This window comes from Bufo bufo, chromosome 5, assembly GCF_905171765.1.
Source record: "Bufo bufo chromosome 5, aBufBuf1.1, whole genome shotgun sequence".
NCBI classification, from domain to species: Eukaryota; Metazoa; Chordata; class Amphibia; order Anura; family Bufonidae; genus Bufo; species Bufo bufo.
This window is the reverse complement of record NC_053393.1, coordinates 415873649-415895418: the sequence shown is the minus strand read 5'-3', so window position 1 is coordinate 415895418 and position 21770 is coordinate 415873649. Positions and strand designations below refer to the sequence as shown.

Below are 21770 nucleotides of genomic sequence, written 5' to 3'. Positions count from 1 at the left end.
TGGACATATTTGGAAGCAAATACGCACAAAAGTAGGACATCCTGAGGATTTCAAATGCTGACGGAAATTATACGCCCATGTGAATAGCCCTTTTCTTTAACAATAGCAGCGGATTCCGGTACATAAAATCCGGGACGTATACGGCTTGCAAATATGCTCATGTAAAAGCACCCCAATTGTCACAGTGTTCATCCAATAAAAGGGTGGTGTAAAAAGTGGAATAAATTCTCAAGGCAGATGTTAGACTTAAAAATGCACCAAATGAATCAGACATTGTGCAACATTTAATCAAATAATGCAAAATGACGGCAGCTCAGACTCCTGTAAAACTTACTTTAAAAATTTGTTTAAATCTCCTACCATACTGTTTTGTCTTACAGATATCTTTCAAAAACTTGCAGATGTCAAAGATCAAAGAGAATGGTTGATAGAAAGTGGAGCACACAAAGTAAGAGACCGTTTTCCTTTTAAATCTAGAAATAGTGACTGACAGTACAATTTTTGATTTGCAAGAAATTTGCTTTAGCTCATGGTGGTTTATGGTTATATACAAGAAAGGATCAATTCCATAAGCACAACACACTTCTAGTGTACTCATTGTGAACATTCGATCTCCACGCTCAGTATGGGAGAACATGATCTGGGCAGGTGTGAGCTTCTAGATAAAACAAGAATGTTTCCATTCACTAACTGAAGGCAGAGATCTTGAAATAATAGTTATTTGAACAAAAAGTATATTAGAAATTTGCATTACTTTTATTTACAGTTAATTAAATCATTATTTTAACCATTTGCCACCCCATGACTAAGATGCACACTATGGACAGCTGTCTGTCGCGGCACTATGATGTTTGTTTTCATGATGATCTTGGAGGTGCTGTCATATCGCCCCTGAGATCAGTATCCATGCTGTAATTCACAGTCCTTATCCTGTCCAACTACTTCAATCAGAGAAAGCATCAATCTTGACAGCTAACCCCTTCGACTCAAGCATGATCACAGCATTAGGCCTCATGCACACGACCGTTGTTGGGTTCCGTGTCCGTTGTTCCGTTTTCCGTGATTTTCTGCGGACCCATTGACTTTCAATGGGTCCGTTGAAAACTCGGAAAATGCACCGTTTGTCATCCGCGTCCGTGATCCGTGTTTCCAGACTGTCCTATTTTTTTGACGGACAAGTCGATGGGTCCGTGAGGCACACAAGATTGTCATCCGTGTCCGTTTTTTTCCTATAATTTTCAAGGCAAACTTGACATAGATTTTTTTTTCACTTTTCTTGTCTGGTGATCCTCCAAAAATCAAGGAAGGCACACGGAAGAAAAAACGGACACGGATCACGGAACAACGGAACCCCGTTTTGCGGACCGTGAAAAAATACTGTCATGTGCATGAGGCCTTAGCTGGCGGTAGATTAGCTGGCGGTAAATTAGATGTTTCTTGTGTGTGCCTTTTAGGGCATACCTGCAGAATTGTAGTGGCATTAAAAAATCCTAAAATCTTTCAGTTTTTTTAATACTGGCCAATAAGCTTTATATGTGTCACTCCTTACTCTGTGCAGATCACTTTTTAGAAGTCATCTCATTATCATCACAGGCAAGATTATAATGACAGATATTAACTATATATAGATAGCACCAGATCCACCATCCACATAGGTGATTTTCAAAGCTTATCTACTTCTTTCTTGTAAGATCACCTCTGCATAGGTTACAGAGCATGTCTAGAAAACTCTCCCATAGAAGCCAATGAGGACCCCTCCAGTCTATTGTGTCTATGGCCCATTGTGGCTGCTGTAAAGCATATCTCTAAATGTTGTTAACAGCAGCTCAGGCAAGATGGCTGCTCCGTCATCATGTTGCAGAAATAGAATAACAAAATTTACAATCATAAAACAAAAACAGGTTAGAAAAAAAGTATATATATACTTACGTACGTGAAATAACCCTAACATATAGAAAACTAAATCCATTATTAACAAACGAGCCCACACTTAAGGGCTTTTCTTCCTTTTTGCTTCTTTATTATACAATATTCGGGCATATAGCTTAGCGGACTATGCAAGTTGATGGACCTACACTAATCAGGGCACATCCCCCCACCGCAACCGGGAAAGACCTAACAGCTGCACGCAAGTTATTGCGGCCTCTGCAATATGTCACCCCTACTAGTCCTAATCACCACTTAATGCCCCAGAGAGGTTCTCCTCCACAAATCCAAAGTGCAAGACACATATTAAATAGGGATTAAAATCGAATCACTGCTCCTGTATTGATAGCGCAGCCCGGGTATAACTGGTAGATCACATAACAATAGAATTGAGCGGACACCTGGATGTTCAGGTTCGGCTGAACTTGAAAAAATAATTCGGGTTCGGGACCTGAACTTGACCCCGAACCCGAACCCGATCCCCATTGAAGTCAATGGGGACCTGAACTTTTGAGCACTAAAATGGCTGTAAAAATGTCCTGGAAAGGGCTAGAGGGCTGCAAAAGGCAGCAAAATGTGCTTAAGAACATGGCAAATGCTCTGCAAACAAATGTGGATAGGGAAATGAATAAAAAAAACATAAAAGACCTTAAAAAAATAAAAATTAGAAATGATGTAGGAGGAAGAGGTTAAAAAGGCGGTGAATGGGTGGATGTGGCCGTGTAGTCTCACGTGGCGGTCTAGGTGGAAGCGGCGGCGAAGGAGGAATAGGTAGCCAACACAGATGTGTGTTATTTTGCATTTTTACATAGGGGTATCCCCCAAAATATTGGGACATATAAAAAAAAAAAAAACAGGAATAAGTGCACTTGAGTACAAGGATGGTTGGTTGAGGCTGTTAGAACTGTCTATTCTGCACAAGGCTGCGTATGTCTGTAATGACGCCTCCTGCCGTGCTAAATACACGTTCAGAGAGTACACTGGCTGCAGGGCAGGCCAGCACCTCCAAGGCATACAGGGCAAGCTCTGGTCATGTGGACAATTTGGAGACCCAGAAGTTGAATGGGGCAGAACCATCAGTCAGTACGTGTAGGCGTGTGCACAGGTACTGTTCCACCATGTTGTTCAAATTCTGCCTCCTGCTAACGCGCTCCATATCAGCAGTTGGGGCCGGTTGTTGCGGCAAGATGACAAAGCTTTTCCACATGTCGGCCATGCTAACCCTGCCTTCTGAGGTGCTGGCGCTTACACAGCTGCGTTGGCGACCTCTTCCTCCTCCCCTGCCTTCGCTTTGTGCTTCCACTTGTCCCCCGGCATCAGTCGGGAATGCTCTCAGAAGCGCGTCTACCAGCGTGCGCCTGTAGTCGCGCATCTTCCGATCACGCTCCAGTGAGGGAATTAAAGACGGCACATTGTCTTTGTAATGTGGATCCAGCAGGGTGGCAACCCAGTAGTCAGCACACGTTAAAATGTGGGCAACTCTGCTGTCGTTGCGCAGACACTGCAGCATGTAGTCACTCATGTGTGCCAGGCTGCCCAGAGGTAAGGACAAGCTGTCCTCTGTGGGAGGCGTATCGTCTGCGTCCTCCGTATCCCCCCAGCCACGCACCAGTGATGGGCCCAAGCTGCGTTGGATGTCACCCCGCTGTGAACATGCTTCATCCCCATCCTCCTCCTCATCCTCCTCCTCCTCCTCGTCCTCCAGTAGTGGGCCCTGGCTGGCAAAATTTGTACCCGGCCTCTGCTGTTGCAAAAATCCTCTTTCTGAGCCACTTCTAAAAGACTGGCCTCAAAGTGTTAGAGATGACCCCTCTTCCTCCTAATCGTCCTGGGCCACATCCTCTTCCATCATCGCCCTAAGTGTTTTCTCAAGGAGACATAGAAGTGGTATTGTAACGCTGATAACGGCGTCATCGCCACTGGCCATGTTGGTGGAGTACTCGAAACAGCGCAACAGGGCACACAGGTCTCGCATGGAGACCCAGTCATTGGTGGTAAAGTGGTGCTGTTCCGCGCAGTGCACACTTGATTTTATCCGATACTTGGTTGTGCAGGGAGAGCACGGCTCTCCTGGAGAAGTAGTGGCGGCTGGGAACGACGTACTGTGGGACAGCAAGCGACATGAGCTGTTTGAAGCTGTCTGTCTCCACCAGCCTGAATGACAGCATTTCAAAGGCCAGTAGTTTAGAAATGCTGGCATTCAGGGCCAGGGATCGAGGGTGGCTAGGTGGGAATTTACGCTTTCTCTCAAAGGTTTGTGAGATGGAGAGCTGAACGCTTCCGTGTGACATGGTGGAGATGCTTGGTGACGGAGGTGGTGTTGTTGGTGGCACATCCTCTGTTTGCTGGGCGGCAGGTGCCAACGTTCCTCCATAGACGGTGGAAGAGGTCGAGGCAGCAGCAGAAGAAGGAGCAGGAGGGGCCTGAGCCCTTTCTTGGTTTTGAAGGTGCTTACTCCACTGCAGCCCATGTCTCGCATGTAGATGCCTGCTTATGCAGGTTGTGCTAAGGTTCAGAACGTTAAAGCCTCGCTTCAGGCTCTGATGACACAGCGTGCAAACCACTCGGGTCTTGTCGTCAGCACATTGTGTGAAGAAGTGCCATGCCAGGGAACTCCTTGAAGCTGCCTTTGGTGTGCTCGGTCCCTGGTGACGGTGGCCAGTAGCAGGCGAACTGTTTTGGCGACGGCTGCTCTGCTTTTGCACCCTGCTCCCGCTTTTGCTACGCTGTTGGCTCGGTCTCACCACTGCCTCTTCCTCTGAACTCTGAAAGTCAGTGGCACGACCTTCATTCCATGTGGGGTCTAGGACCTCATCGTTCCCTGCCTCGTCTTCCACCCAGTCTTCCTCCCTGACCTCCTTTTCGGTCTGCACACTGCAGAAAGGCGCAGCAGTTAGCACCTGTGTTTCGTCATCATCAGAGACGTGCTGAGGTGGTATTCCCATGTCCTCATCAGGAAACATAAGTGGTTGTGCGTCAGTGCATTCTATGTCTTCCACCTCTGGGGAAGGGCTAGGTGGATGCCCTTGGGAAACCCTGGCAGCAGAGTCTTCAAACAGCATAAGAGATTGCTGCATGACTTGAGGCTCAGACAGGTTCCCCGATATGCACGGGGGTGATGTGACAGACTGATGGGCATGGGTTTCAGGCGCCACCTGTGCGCTTTCTGCAGAAGACTGGGTGGGAGATAATGTGAACGTGCTGGATCCACTGTCGGCCACCCAATTGACTAGCTCCTGTACTTGCTCAGGCCTTACCATCCTTAGAACGGCATTAGGCCCGACCAAATATCGCTGTCGGTTCTGGCTGCTACTGGGACCTGAGGTAGTAGTTTCAGTAGGACGTGTAGCTGTGGCAGAACGGCCACGTCCTCTCCCTGCACCAGAGGCTCCACCACCACCACCACGACCGCGTCCCTTATTAGATGTTTGCCTCATAGTTAGCGTTCACAAAGCAAAGTGGTTAAGTCTGTTAAAAATAATTAACCGCCAATAAAAACCCTGATGTAGGGTATTGCACAATTATTATTTTTTTTAACTCTATATGACAGCGGTATTTGTGGCCTAAATTTCACTTATGCACGTCTAATCCCAGATGTCCAGTATATCAGAGGGTTTTTTCACCCCAGTAAGCACAAAGCCGTATTTCTGGCCTAAATGTGACAGTCACTTATGCACGTCTAATCCCAGATGTGCAGTATATATCAGAGGGTTTTTTCACCCCAGTAACCAAAAAGCCGTATTTCTGGCCTAAATGTGACACTCACTTATGCACGTCTAATCCCAGATGTGCAGTATATTAGAGCGTATTTTCACCCCAGTTAGCAAAAAGATGTATTTCTGGCCTAAATGTGACACTCACTTATGCATGTCTAATCCCAGATGTGCAGTATATTAGAGGGTTTTTTCACCCCAGTAAGCAAAAAGATATATTTCTGGCCTGAATGTGACACTCACTTATGCACGTCTAATCCCAGATGTGCAGTATATTAGAGGGTTTTTTCACCCCAGTAAGCAAAAAGATGTATTTCTGACCTAAATGTGACACTCACTTATGCACGTCTAATCCTAGATGTGCACTATCTGAAATAAAAAAAAAATTTTTAACCCCAGTAAGCAAAAAGCTGTATTTCTGGACTTGCAGACATGCAGATAGCCTGTGCTGGTGCACTATCGTTGCATAAAGTGGCTGCCGATTATGTATTGATATTGTTAAACTGAAGTAAAAAAAAGTTCGTTTTCAGCAGTAGTTGGCTCAGGGCAGGCTTAAAAAAATTGTGCACTGCACCCACAAAACACATTTGCTGTAGATCGCTAAGTAAAAAAAGCAGTTCTTGATAATATTTCTCCCTGATCTCTCCCTCACAGCAGCTGCAGCCTATCCCTACACTAATCCGAGCAGAGTGACGGGCGGCGCTACATGACTCCAGCTTAAATAGAGGCTGGGTCACATGCTGCAGTTGGCCAATCACAGCCATGCCAATAGTAGGCATGGCTGTGATGGCCTTTTGGGGCAAGTAGTATGACGCTTGTTGATTGGCTGCTGTGCAGCCTTTCAAAAAGCGCCAAGAAAGCACGGAACACCGAACCCGAACTTTTACGTAAATGTTCGGGTACGGGTGCCGAAAAACCTAAAGTTCGGGACGAACCCGAACTTTACAGTACGGGTTCGCTCAACTCTACATAACAACATTATAATACTGATATCGTTTAAAGACTCTGGCCAATGTGTTGTTTTTTCGACTTTATCCTCCTCCTCTCCAGCCCAACACCTAACAAAATGACAAAATGAAAAAAATTACAAAAATAATATAATAAATAAATAATAAATATATCACATATATTTACTTGTCCCAAAATTACCACCCATACACATGAACGGAAGTCGACCGTTCCCAAAGGAATCAAGAGGGCAAGCCCCTCACTACAATATATTCCCAACATTATAATCGACATTAAGGCCATTGGGCCTTAAAGAATTGAGTTTATATATCCACAATAACTCCTTCTTCTTAAAAATGTTGACCCTATTACCCCCTCTCCTGCACATTGGGACATGATCAATAATTGAACATTTTTGTTCTTTTTTCGTGTGTTTCATATTAGCAAAATGCTTAGATACTGGTAAATCAAGTAGTTTTTTTACATGTATCTGTGATTATTTAGTCGTGTTTTCATGTCCGTGGAAGTCTCACCCACATACAGCAAATTTCATGGGCATGAAAGGACATACATATATATATATGTGTAAAGGCCGATTCATTGGCCTGTATTTGTGGGAGGGGCTTGGCCACCTACTTCAACGGCCGGCGCCCTCCCACATGCGTACGACGTGTTACTCTCAAAGGGGATGCCCTCTTTCAGGCGTCCCTCCACGACGCGGTTGCGGCACAACTCTGACCGCTTAGGGGTAGGGTATCCCAGGTAGGGTAGGTACGCACTTGGTTGCCACGACCACAAATATATATATATATACATACAGGTAAAAAATCTGTGGAATGGCAGGGGAGAAGAGGGAAGTATAGGGGAGCCCATATTTTCTGCACCTATCTACATGCTCATTCAATTGTTATGTTGTATTTTCAGACCCTTGTGAAACTCTTAGCTGCAAGAGACAGTAATGTTTTAGTAGGTGCTCTCCTTGCTCTTACAAGTTTGGCTGAAAGGTGAGTTACTGATAAAGCTGAGGTCTGAGTTCCTAAGACTCCTACATATTTTGTTCAATCTTTTTACTTGTTTGGCAAAAATCACTATAGTTTTCAGCAAGCAACACACTAAATCAATAACATGTTATGATGTGAAGGAGGCAATAAAAGATTTATGAAACTGAATTTCATTTGCAGAATGTTTAGCAAGTAATTTTCCCCATGTGAATATACCCTCAAGGGCTCATGCACACGACCGTATGCCCTCCGAGACATACGGTCGTGAGCGGGCCATATGTTCGGGAGCTGCATACATGGTGCGCACGAGAGCGCACAGCATCATAGGTTACTATGATGCTGTGCGCATCGGGCCGCCCGCGGGACTATTGTCCCGCACTCATATGATATTATAAATGCGGGACAATAGCCCCCCCGGGCGGCTTAATGCGCACAGCATCATAGTAACCTATGATGCTGTGCGCTCCTGTGCGCACGATGTATACCGCTCCGCGACATATGGCCCGCTCACGGACTGTATGTCTCGGAGGGCATACGTTCATGTGCATGAGCCCTAAAAGTCAGATTAAGAGTTCGTCTTAAATTTTAAGTAAATAGTGGCTGGACTTTCCATTTGAACCTACTTCCACCACACAATATTTTTAAATTTCGATTTTCATTTTGCATATTGCATTTTTTATCAGTTAGTTGACCATAATCTGTAGTTTTGTGTCTCATGATCAGACTTTATAAAAGCGGCATCTATGCATGTTGTAAACTTTCAAGGTTTCTGCCACAAGTAAGGTTAGACGTTTATTTGTTGGCTAGTTAAGGTCTTGGGTCTATTACCAGCTAAGGACGTGTACATATTCATGCTTGGCCCAAGTGAAACTGTAAAAATATTATGGGATTGATTTATATTTACCTTTTTAGTCCAGAATGCAGAACTTCTATTAGTGAGCTCAGTATCGTAGAAAGTCTGATGATGATACTGCAAGAATATGATCTGCTCTCCAAAAGGTAAGTTTGATGATTATAAGCTTGAAAATGATTCACATCAACATTTAAAGGGCTTCTGTCAGCCCACTAAACCGTTTTTTTTTTTTTGTTTATTAATAATCCCTACACTGCGAGCTCTGCATACATAAGTTAAATAATCATTTTTGTTCAGTAGAATTTGATAAAAAGCGATTTTTAAAATATGCAAATTACCTTGCTACCAGCAAGTAGGGCGGCTACTTGCTGGTAGCAGCCGCATCCTCCGACCCTAATGACGCCCCCTCCGCATTGTGATTGACAGGGCCAGGGAACGGAATCGTTCTCTGCTGGCCCTGCCTGTTAGCATTCAAAATCTGGCGCCTGCGCCGCGGCCGTACCTATCTTCAATCTGCGCAGGCGCACTGAGAGGCGGCCGCTCTCTCCTCAAAGCGCCTGCGCCGGGTGTAGATGTGACGTCATCGGCGCAGGCGCATTGAGGATGGAGCGGCCGTGCAAGTGGTCGTCTCTCAGTGCGCCTGCGCAGATTGAAGATAGGTACGGCCGCGGCGCAGGCGCCAGATTTTGAATGCTAACAGGCAGGGCCAGCAGAGAACGATTCAGTTTCCTGGCCCTGTCAATCACAATGCGGAGGGGGCGTCATTAGGGCCGGAGGATGCGGCTGCTACCAGCAAGTAGCCGCCCTACTTGCTGGTAGCAAGGTAATTTGCATATTTTAAAAATCGCTTTTTATCAAATTCTACTGAACAAAAATGATTATTTAACTTATGTATGTAGAGCGCGCAGTGTAGGGATTATTAATAAACAAAAAAAAACGGTTTAGTGGGCTGACAGAAGCCCTTTAAAGATTTTGCCTAGCAGTATAACATTTTTAGTAAAGAGGTTAAAAAAATAAAAGAATCTATGACCTCTCCAGCCCGTCAACATTCCCATTCCAATGAATACAGGGTTCTTGGTGGTCTCTCCTTGACAGCTCAGTCGCAACACACAGGTAACGCAAGGAGAAGCCAACTCAACCAATCACTGGCTGAGGTGGGTCACTGTTGCATCTATTGATTGGCTAAGTGGATATCTGCTGCCCTTTCCTGTGTGTCAAGCCTGAACCAGGAAGTGAAGAGGGGACATCCTAAAACATTTAATGTGAAAATGGCTTAATGTAGCTTAATGTACCATAATGTGCCTAAACCTCAATCAATTGTCTTGAAACTTTGCACAACCTAAGTTCCCAGCTTCCTGGAAGTTTCATGGATTTTGGCTACCCACAAGGCAAATGAGTGACATTAAGCTTGTTTTTTGGGGAGCTTATTGTGGCTTAACGTGCAAAAAACAACTCAGATGTTAACCAATTTCCCCCAAACTTCCCATCCTACTAGACTCTCTCTATGCCAAAATATTCTGAAGATTTGGGATCATTTGATAAAACATACCAAAAATTATTCACATTAAACTATTTTATTCCTTTTTGAAAACATTTAGCTTAATGTAAAAAAGAGCTTAATGTGCCTAAACCTCAATCAATTGCCTTGAAACTTTGCACAACCTAAGTTTCCAGCTTCCCAAACCTATCCTGGAAGTTTCATGGATTTTGGCTACCCACAAGGCAAATGAGTGACATTAAGCTTGTTTTTGGGGAGCTTAATGTCGCTTAACGTACATAAAACAACTTACCGTATTTTTCGCCCTATAAGATGCACTGGCCTATAAGACGCACCTAGGTTTTTGAGGAGGAAAATAAGAAAAAAAATATTTTTAACCAAAAGGTGTGCTTTTGGTGGGTTTTGAATTAATGGTGGTCTGTGCATGACACTATTATGGGGGATCTGTGGATGACGCACTGTCATGTGGGGGATCTGTGGATGGCACTGTTATGGGGGACCTGTGGGTGGCACTGTTATGGGGGATCTGTGGATGACACTGTTATGGGGGATCTGTGGATAGGACTGTTATGGGGGATCTGTGGATGGCACTGTTATTGGGGATCTCTGGATGGCACTGTTATGGGGCATCTGTGGATGGTACTGCTATGGGGTGGGGGATCTGTGGATGGCATTGTTATGGGGTGGGGGATCTGTGGATGGCATTGTTATGGGGTGGGGGATCTGTAGATGGCACTGTTATGGGGGGGATCTGTGGATGACACTGCTATATATCATCCACAGATCCCCCTCATAACAGTGTCCCCCAATACACCGGCCCTCTGCTCACCGCAGTATTTATAAACATTAATCCTTATCCTGTTAATAAGTTTAACTAAAGCTGCGCTCTCCCCTGTATCCCCTGTATCAGTACAGCACTTACGAACAAGCTTTCATAGCAGGCAGAGCGGACGGCAGCAGTAACGTCACTCACTGATGTCGCGCGCCTGCTCTGTCTGCTTTATTCATAAAGTGGGAGGAGCAGGCGCGCAACGTCAGTGAGTAACGTTACTGCTGCCGTCCGCTCTGCCTGCTGCCGTCCGCTCTGTCCGAAGCTTGTTCGTAAGTGCTGTACGGATACAGGGGAACAGGGGAGAGCGCAGCGTTAGTGAAACTTATTAACAGGATAAGGATTAATGTTTATAAATACTGTGGAGAGCGGCGGGGCCCGCCCCTAGTTCCGGACTCCAGCCCCTCCTCTCTCCCGGCTCATACATCGCAGTCTGCGATGCTGCAGCATCGCAGACTGCGATGTAAAATGGAAGCATTCGCCCCATAAGACGCAGGGGCATTTCCCCCCCACTTTTTTTTTGGGGGGGGAGTGCGTCTTATGGGGCGAAAAATACGGTAGATGTTAACCGATTTCCCCCAAACTTCACATCATATAAGACTCTTATCTATTCAAATTAATCCTGAAAAAAATCTGTGCTTTTAGTAAAAAATATAGCACACTAATTTTTTTTTTTAAATATGACATTGGGGACATGACTTCATATCCCTTGTTTTCTGTCAACGTTACCTTCATATTGCAATAACTCAGTTTGCAAGAAGACAATTATGTATTTATTTAATAAACTATATAAACCAAAACATAATAGTGATCTTGGCGGAAAACTTCAGCCTGTATCCATAACCTTTCGGTATGTCCCTATAGATGATAACCATCTGGAATGAAGAATACATGAGAAATCCACATCATTATTCACTCCGCTGGGCGGCGGCTAGAACTCTCCCCAGTCCCGATCCTGCGCCTGCGCAATTCAATCCTCCCGGCATCGTTCATGCCCAATCTTCTGCGCCTGCGTACACACACCAGCCTGCGTCTTCGAGGCAGCTGCAGCCTCAGCCATGCACTGTTCAGAGCAGCGCTTCAGAGCGCTGCTCACTCACATCATATAAGGGGTTAATTATAGTGCGCCCGACGGCACGGCGGAGCGCAGAAGATTGGGCATGAACGATGCCCGGAGGATTGAATTGCGCAGGCGCAGGATCGGGACTGGGGAGAGTTCTAGCCGCCGCCCAGTGAAGTGAATAATGATGAGCTGGGCGGGGCTTAAGAACGGCAGTTGGGAGCGGCTGGCTGGGCGCATTTTCACATGAAACGCCGCCCCTTGGGCAGATTGCTGAACGGAGAAGCAGGTTATAAAACTTTATATTTCGCTCTTTATAAGGTGGACAGGGGGGATAGTTATATGCTTTTAAAAGACTCTATAAGACCTGTAATGTGATATATCTAACTATATATGCTGATTTCGCCTGTCAGTGTCCCTTTAATGTCACTCATTTGCCTTGTGGGTAGCTAAAATCCATGAAACTTCCAGGATAGGTTTAGGAAGCTGGGAACTTAGGTTGTGCAAAGTTTTAAGGCAATTGATTGAGGTTTAGGCACATTATGGTACATTAAGCCATTTTCACATTAAATGTTTTAGGATGTCCCGTGAAGAGAACATCGAGGACCTGGTAAGTGGTCTTCCCTCAAGAGTATTTCAACTAGACCTTACAAGCAAATCCTAATCAAGTGTCACATATTGTTTTACCCCTTGTCTTGGTATTGCATTTTTCCTAATTTCATCTTTATTATAGTTAGCTGACAAGAAATTCAGTAGTAACTGAAATTATAACATGATGAATATGTTTGCTTAAAATGCAGACTTTCAGCAGAGCTCCTACGTCTTCTGTGTTCAGAGTCTAACGTAAAGGAACAAGTGAAGATTTACGATGGTGTTCCTACTTTGCTTAGTTTGCTCCACTCTGACCACCTTAAGCTGCTATGGAGCGTTGTCTGGATATTGGTACAGATCTGTGAAGACCCAGAAATCTGTGTGGAAATTCGGACATGGGGAGGAATCAAACAGCTGCTCCATATTTTGAAAGGGTATGACTATTTTGTTCCAGAAATCACTCATCAACAAAATCTGTGATCAGGTGAAATGACTTGCTTTGAGCACTGGATTTTCTTCCATATTATAGTAAATTTGAATCATCCCACAATTTCATTTCAAGTTAGAGTCCTATTAAATGGGCAGGTTTCTATCCATAACGAGCGGCATTCAACAATATATGAAGTTTATCGGTGCTCCTTTAAGGACCATACACAGATAATTGCCCACTACCCAATGCTTGCTATAGTTTCTCCTGCCCTTTATTTCCAATATTGTTGGCAGCACATTCCCTGTTTACATGGGCCGATATGCTGCCAATCAATGATAAGTTTTACGCGCATATAAAATATGCAATCAGCTGACAAGATTCTTTTTTGTCTGATTGCTGGACACCTTTACATGAGGCAATGATCAAGAAAGATTTTCACTAATCATTTTTATGCCCTATTTATGTCCCACATGCAGCTGGTATAGAAAATGTATACATGCATGTAGCATAGTGACATGCAATGCATTTTGGAAGTCTTCAGACCCTTATTCACATTTTATGTTGCAGACTTGTGGTAAAAAAAATAAAAATCAAGTTTTCCCTATCATTCTGCATTCAGTACTCCACAATGACAAAGTGAAAACAGAATGTTCAAAATCCTTGCTAATTTATTGAAAACTAAAAACTAAAATATTAATAAGTATTCAGACCTTTTACCCAGTACTTAGTTGAAGCACCTTTGGCAGCCATTACAGCCTCCAGTATTCTTGGGTATGATTCCACAAGGTTTGCACACCTGGATGTGGCAATTTTCTTCCAGTTATCTGTACCTTCTGTCAGGTTGGATGGGGACCGTTGGTGCACAGCCCTTTTCAGGTCTCTCCAGAGATTTTTGATAGGGTTTAAGTCAGGGCTCTGGTTGGGTCATTCAAGGACATTTGCAGAGTTGTCCTTAAAGGGAACCTGTCATGTGGATATTTGATTATAATCTAACTAATTATATACAATCATTAACTACTAAAAAGTACCTTAGATGTATTCACCTACTGGTGTGACAGATGGTTACCTCATAATATACACACAAAGATGCCACATGCCGCATGCTAATGAGCTGATTTGAGTCCAGCGTGATGTCATTGAGTCCAGTATATATTTAATTAACAGCTATAGCCACTTCCCTGCCCACCTGCTGCGGATTCCTATAGAAACAAACTGTCAATCAGCAGCAGGTAGGCGGGAAGAGTCAGGAGCTCATGAATATTCATGACTCATCATTATCAGCTGCAGCTTTTCAATACAAGATGTTGGCAGATTGACTGGGTGAATTAAAGAAAGTGTTGCCCTTAGTTAGGACACCATAAAACTGGTGAGAGGTTCCCTTTAAGCCATTCCCGTGCTGTCTTGGCTGACTCTTGCTGGAAGGGGAACTGTTGGCCTAGTTTGAGGTTCAGAACACTTTGGATCAGGCTTTCATTAAGAATATGTCTGTATTTTACTCCATTGTGCTTTCCCTCAACCCTGACCAGGCTCCTGTCTGCCTGCCACTGAAAAACATTTAGACAGGGGTGTGTCTTTCCAAATCCTGTCCAATCAACTGAATTTGCAACAGGTAGACTCCAATCAAGGTGTAGAAACATCTCAAAGACGATCAAGAGAAATGGGAGCCTCCAGAGCTAAAGTTAAAGTGTTATAGTAAAGCGTCTAAATACTTATGTCCATATAAAATTTTAGTTTTTCTTTTTAATAAATTAGCAAAAATTTCTCAAGTTCAGTTTTCACTTTCTCATTATTGGGTGTTGAGTGTAAAATGTGGAGAAAGAGAAAGGACTTTCCGATTGCATTGTACGTATATTATCCCCTCTGAAGGGGATTTATGAGTTGGGATTATGCTATGAGTCAATCTTTAATGGGCAAAAAAGATGATAAAAATACAATACATAATTATCCTCTTTTCTGCATTTTAGAGGTTTTATGTTCATTTCTGCATTGGAGGTTCCGTTAGGGGCCTCCATTACAAAATTAGTCAAAAGTAGCCAAGAGAAAAGTCCTGCATACAACACTTTTTTCCCCTCTAAAAAATAGCGTTTTCCAGGGCTTAAACCAAACAGATCCTATTATAGGCAATGGGATATATTTGGCTCTGTTTGTGTCAGTTATGTATTGAATCCGGCACTGACATTATTTCCATTGTCCTTTGGTGAAAGAGCCCTGATTGTGCTTGCTTGAAGTAGCTACATAATATATCACTCGACACAAACTTTTCAAAGGGGTTTTCTGAGAATTTTCTACTGATGACTTATGCTCCGAATAGGTCATCAATATCTGATCAGTGGGGTCCGAAACCCATGAGCCCTGCTGATCAGCTGTTTGAGAAGGCACTGGCACTCACAGTAGCGCTACAGTCTTCTTTCATCTCACCAAGCACAGCACCCTTCATTTGATAGCAGCTGAACTGGGCCTAGGTCATGTGACCTCTGTACGTGATGTCAAATGGCCTAGACAAAGCTGCGAGAAGGCAGTGTTGCTACTGCAAGCACATGTGCCTTCTCAAACAGCGGGTCCGACACCCGGGACCCCCACAGATCAGATACTGATGACCTATCCAGAGAATAAAGTTTTAAATAGTAGATGATGGCAGCATATTCTTCCCAAAAATCTTTAATAGTGGTTAGTCCATGAAAAATGTACAAAAAGGCTATAAAAGCTTCAACGTTTCGACTACGCAGTAGTCTTTGTCAAGCCTAGTATGCAGTGGTCCCCCCATGTGTTATATAGGGCATATAGTGACACCCACATTTTGTTAAATCAATCAAATTAAACCATTTATATTCACAATTACCTAGCTTGAAACACTACCAATAGGAGATCAACAAACTATGATTGCCATCACCATACACCTATACATAGTGGTGGTACTGAGAGCAGCGACCAATGGACACCTTACTTTAAGCACCATATCACAGCTTGGCGGTTTAGATCCTTCAATGCGCATGTACAAGAGCGCAAATCTCCTCCCTGCTCATTTAGAATCACCTTCGAGCTTCATCACCTGGTAATCCCTAAGGCTTCTTTCTGGTCCAGCTAACTATCACCTGCGCTCAGCTGCAATAGCCGTCTACCCTGCGCTCCTCCCCAGAATCCTCCGGTCATGTGATCCCACTCCGGTCATAAGTCATCAGTAGAAAAGGAAAGGTCATCAATATAAAAGTCTTTAAAATCTCACTGTTTTCAAATGAGAAAATTCAATAAATGTTAACGGGGTTTTTCCAAGATTTTCTTCCTCTGGATAGGTCATCAGTATCTGATCGGTGGGAGTATGACACCCGGGACCCCCGCGATCAGTTGTTTGCAAAGGTAGCAGCGCTCCTGTGAGCACCGTAGCCTTCTCTAAGCTCAAGTGAATGGGCCTGAGCGCAATACTAAGCACAGCCGTTATACAACGTACGGCACTGTGCTTGATGAGCAAAGAGAAAATAGTTGATCAGTGGGGAACCCCCACTGATCAGATACTGATGACCTATCCAGAAGAAAGCTCTTTGCTTCACTTCTGTATAGAGAGAGTCAGTTATTCCTGACACAATGTCAGCGAAAGCTCTTGCTGAACATCACATTGTTTGTAATATATCACTTACGTTCTTCCAGAGAACAGTATCTAGTTTCTGATCGTTCCTCCATCGGGAGCTTGTCAAGTGCAAATGCTGCAGGCCGGATTCAACATCTTTATTTATCTGAAGATTTGAGCCCAAGAGAAATACAAGAAAATACCCTTTCACTCCAAGCAGGTAACATCATTTTTCATGTGCATTTTGAATGTCCTATGAATGATAGACAACTTTGTTTTTAGCTTGCAAAACAATTTACGAAATATAAAAATGAAGACAGTGGAGATTTAGCTAGCAAGTGGTAGTATAGTACACAGTATGACTCCGTATACAGTAAGACACGGTATCAGCATCATTGAAGGAGTCATTTAGCAATTCAGATCTTTGCTTCTAAAGATTGCTAGGAATAGCAATGGCCCAGATTTACTAAAGTCTTGGCACCTAAAATCTGTCCTAAAAGTGGGGCAATTTTGGCATACTTTAGTGTAACTAAGTTTGCTTCTACTGTGCTTGAAAAGAAGGTGACGATTATTGGAAAAGGGATGGAGCTTTGCAGGATAGGGGTGTGACCTGAGATGCGCCTCTTTGTGCCAAAATTGCATTATTGCTCAAAATTGTGTCGCAAAGTAAGCCAACCAATAGTTGGTATATAACTAGACAAAAGTGTCTGTCCTTGCACCACATTTATCATCCAGCCTGATTCACCCTAGTGCAGGTCTAGACAGCCTGTCTACGTTTCCACCATCTATAGGTTAGGTAAATCTGGGCCAATTTTTCCTGGAAAATTAGTCTTATTTTTTTATTGAGCACATACAAAGTGCTAGTTTAAAGAGGATCTCTCTGCTTAAAGTACAGCTATAAGTAAGGGCATCTTATTACAGCTTACACGTCCACCCGTAATCCTAGTAGCACAATGGCACAACATCTTTTTGTGCCATTTGAATAAAAGGAGCACTGAACAAATTCAGCGGACTCATAGTTGTCTTTTGGATATATTTATGTGGAAAACACTCATACAAATATACTCAGCATCCTGTCAAACACTGTCTTGAGGGGTGTGGGGAGAGTCAGGGCGAGTGCACTCCTCATGAATAGTGTTGAGCGAACTTCTGTTTTAAGTTCGGCGTCTAAAGTTCGGCTTCCGGTTAGCGGAGAATCCCGATATGGATTCCGAATTCCGTTGTGGTCCGTGGTAGCGGAATCAATAATGGCCGATTATTGATTCCGCTACCACGGACCACAACGGAATTCGGAATCCATATCGGGATTCTCCGCTAACCGGAAGCCGAACTTTAGACCCCGAACTTAAAACAGAAGTTCGCTCAACACTACTCATGAATAAACTGCAAGGAATCTGCTGTATTCTTTCAGTGCTCCTATTAGCCGTATGGCAAAACATTTTTGTGCCGTTTTGGCTACTAAGAATAGGTATTTGTAGCTGTAATATGCTGCTCTTACATAGGGCAGTATATTAAGTTGACAGATCCACTTTAAAAAAATTTATACCTCCATCCCCTGCTGGTAAAACCCTTAGAGGGATATTTATTATCTCCCTGCACCTGATTTCTGGCATAAAAAAGTTGCAAACCTTGTGTTTACGACTTGGACACCATTGTGGCAAAATATTTTCACAAGTGACTTTTTTGAGACACCCTCAACACTTTTCTGAAAGAGGGCTTGGCTAGGCAGGGAGGGGGTGTGGCCAGATCTCACAAAAAAAAAGATCTTTATTTTCGCCAGTTTTCTGGTGCAAATGGAGACAGAAATAAAAATGAAGTAGAAAGCGCCAGTGTTGATAAATCTTTCCCTTGGTGTTGTTTAGGTGCAGTACTAAAACAATTACTCACTGCAGTATCATACCTAATAGACATGAGGTCTTCTAGGACACATGAAGTGACGACAAATAGAAAACATTTCACCCATTGCCATCTAGTTTACATATGGCCACTGGATTTTACCAGCAGGATCATTAATTAAAGAGGTTGTCTCATATGACATCTCCAAACTAAAAAAAAAAATACCCCACATTACCCCAAATTGGCTCCTAAACTGAAAAATGTGGTCGCCAAATTTAAAATACATATAATTATAATAAAAAAGACTTGGAGGAGAATACAGCACCACATACCTCTTACATCCAGTGACATCTCCTGTCATGTAAACCTTCTCTTTCCTCTTCTCCTTCGTTAGACCGCCATGACAAATTCTTTCAGCCACATCTCGTCTCTACAGAGTTTGTAACACAAACACGTTAGATTTCTAAATTTTTCCATCAACCTCCCCATCCTGGTGTCCCGACAGTGTCATCCTGCTGCCACTCCCAATACTGTGCCTGTTGTGCACCCCAATGCCCCAGGTACTATACTGCTGAAAAAATAGTGACCCTGATAGGCATAATTGGGGTCATTTATCAAACTGGTGTAAAGTAGAACTGGATTTCCAAAAGAGCTGTCAAAAATGAAAGGTGGATTCTGATTGGCTGCTATGGGCAACTAAGCCAGTTCTGCGTTACACCAGTTTGATAAATTACCCTATAGTGTCTACAGCAGCTATAATGCCCCCTAGAGTGCCCCAGTAATAATAACATCCTATATTGTGCTCCAGGCAATAATTCCTGTATAGTGTCCCCAAAAATAAAAGAATTGCCCCTACAGTGCCCCCCCAATAGCAATGCCCCCACGCTGCCCCCATATGGTAATTTCCCTCCTGTGACAACCACCCACCAATCCCGTCGTACTATGCCACAGTTGCCATACAGGTCTCGTCTACTAGAGACTTCTGGAGGCGAATCCACTGTGAGCACAGTAGACGTTTAAAATTGGTCGGTGTGCCCATACATGATACAATCGCGATTGTATGTACAATCGGTAAAATAAAATTATCGATTTTGCGCTGGAAATCAAATTAATTTGCTGCCACCACTCTTCGTTATGAATCGGGGCGAAGAGACCCCCAACTAGCTAATTCTAAAGGGACAAAACGGTTATTTGCAACCTAGCTAACCAATTAACAATGTATAAAAATAAGACACATGCGGTAGTATGTCTCCTGTGAGGACAGAGTTCTTAGCATAGAACGGATAATCGAGTAACAAGGGCAAAACTGGAACGATTAAATCGTTAGTTTTATTTTAAAAACTATACACAAAAATATACATTAAAACTGACAGATAATTATACCTGCCAGTCGAACAGATTTGTTGGATGGAAATAGGTAAGAGATGGAAAGGAGTAGAATGTCTTTAAGTTCAGAATTACCGTGGTAGTGTCCAGTAAAAGATAAAGTCTGCAAGGAATAATCCAAGATGGCGGTGTGCCCGTGTCCAGCGGGCGGCTGTAATGTTAATTGACTTCAGATGGTAGGTTAAGGACCAGGACCTGAGTGGGTCACTGTGTTTTACCCACTCTGTAGCTGGGAGTGGCTATGACACGTACAAGCCCAGCCTTGCGTAATTGGAAGAGGGTAGTTCTTGCCCTGAGAGGGAGAAAATCTGGCAGAATCTTGGCTTTGCCAGTTTCTCCGTACCCGTAGGTCAAATTAAGATCATATTTATAATCAGGACAATTTTACGCATCATCTGATACCAAATATGACTGGAAGATAATACAGGGTGCCTGAGAACCGTAATATCTCAGAGCGGGAATTTCCAATTGACTTGCGGATTTCCTGGAAGGTGTGTTAGAAGAACCAGAACATTTTCTGAAGAGATTGTTTATTTCGTATTTTCCTAACCCAGGAAATATGAAGGGAATATGGGAAAAATATGAAGTCTATGGATTGGAGGTGACCTTAAGGTCATCTTCCTTTTTGTACCAACCAGCTGTGTGATAAGGATCTGTCCTTCTCTTTTGAAGGTCTGACCAGGCTCAAGGAGTGTGAAAACTCATGCTGTGTTTGAGCCGCTCAGACTAGAAAGAAGGCCCGTTTATGAGGTTTTGTCATGATAATATCAGATTGATGGATGTATAACCGGATAGGGGGTCAGTAGGAATCTTTGGCCAGGGTTTGCTAATTAACCTCTGCGAGCTGTAGCAAAAAGTTTTAACTCTTTGTGTGCAGGAGAGGGCTCTGGTGATTCTGTGATTTTAGAACATCATGCATTCACGATTTCTTCGTATTGCCGAGATCGCGAAGCGTCACACCCCCCACACTGCCCCCTCATAGTAGACCCCCATAGTAATGCCCCATAGTAATTTGCCCCTCCACACAGTAATTCCCCCCACATAGTAATTTCCCCCACACAGTAGTTTCTCCCACATTGCCCCCACATAGTAATTTCCCCCACACTGTCCCCATATAGTTTTTCCCCCACACTGCCCCAACATAGTAATTTCCCCCACACTGCCCCACACAGTAATTTACCCCACACTGTCCCCACATAGTAATTTCCCCCACACAGCCACACACTGTAATTTCCCCCACACAGTAATTTTCCCCACACTGCCCCCACATAGTAATTTTCCCCACACTGCCCCCACATAGTAATTTCCCCCACACTGCCCCACACAGTAATTTCCCCCACAATGCCCCCACATAGTAATTTCCCCCACACTGCCCCACACAGTAATTTCCCCCACACTGCCACACACAGTAATTTCCCCCACACTGCCACACACAGTAATTTCCCCCAAGCTGTCCCCATATAGTAATTTCCCCCACACTGTCTCCATATAGTAATTTCCCCCACAGTGCCCCATTAAGTGATTTCCCCAACACTGCCCCACACAGTAGTTTCCCCAACACTGCCCCACACAGTAGTTTCCCCAACACTGCTCCCATATAGTAATTTCCCCCACACTGCCCCTACACAGTAATTTCCGCCACACTGCCCCTACACAGTAATTTCCCCCACACTGCCCCTACACAGTAATTTCCCCCACACTGCCCCTACACAGTAATTTCCCCCACACTGCCCCTACACAGTAATTTCCCCCACACTGCCCCTACACAGTAATTTCCCCCACACTGCCCTCACACAGTAATTTCCCCCACACTGCCCCCACACGGTAGTTATCCCCACACTGCCCCCACACAGTAATTTTTCCCTCAATGCCCCACACAGTAGTATTTCCCCCGATGTCCTGTCTCTTCGCATGTCCTCCTGTGTGTGTCCCCCAAAGTTGGCACATAAAATAAAAAATAAATAAAAGCTAAATACTCCCCGATGTCCAGGCGTGCGATGGCAGGCGCGCACACTTCACTGTGCTGCGTCCCAGCACAGGTGCACGCGACGATGTCATCAAGCCTATGTCGGTGATTGGTGGCGGGGCAGGGAACTATGTGCTCTCGTGCCCCGCCGCAGTATGTGGGCATTCAGGT

At 44.0% G+C, this 21770-nt stretch overlaps 1 protein-coding gene across 3 annotated transcripts in view; it reads left to right on the top strand.

The window, feature by feature from the left end:
* NEK10 (NIMA related kinase 10) overlaps positions 1-21770 on the top strand; it is a 266495-nt gene that overhangs the window by 79060 nt on the left and 165665 nt on the right. For all 3 annotated transcript variants that reach the window (XM_040432102.1, XM_040432101.1, XM_040432100.1), the window contains 5 exons: positions 381-448; positions 7512-7591; positions 8501-8587; positions 12629-12853; positions 16492-16631. In XM_040432102.1, the coding sequence (XP_040288036.1) occupies positions 381-448; positions 7512-7591; positions 8501-8587; positions 12629-12853; positions 16492-16631 (600 nt within the window). The remainder of the gene's footprint in view (positions 1-380; positions 449-7511; positions 7592-8500; positions 8588-12628; positions 12854-16491; positions 16632-21770) is intronic.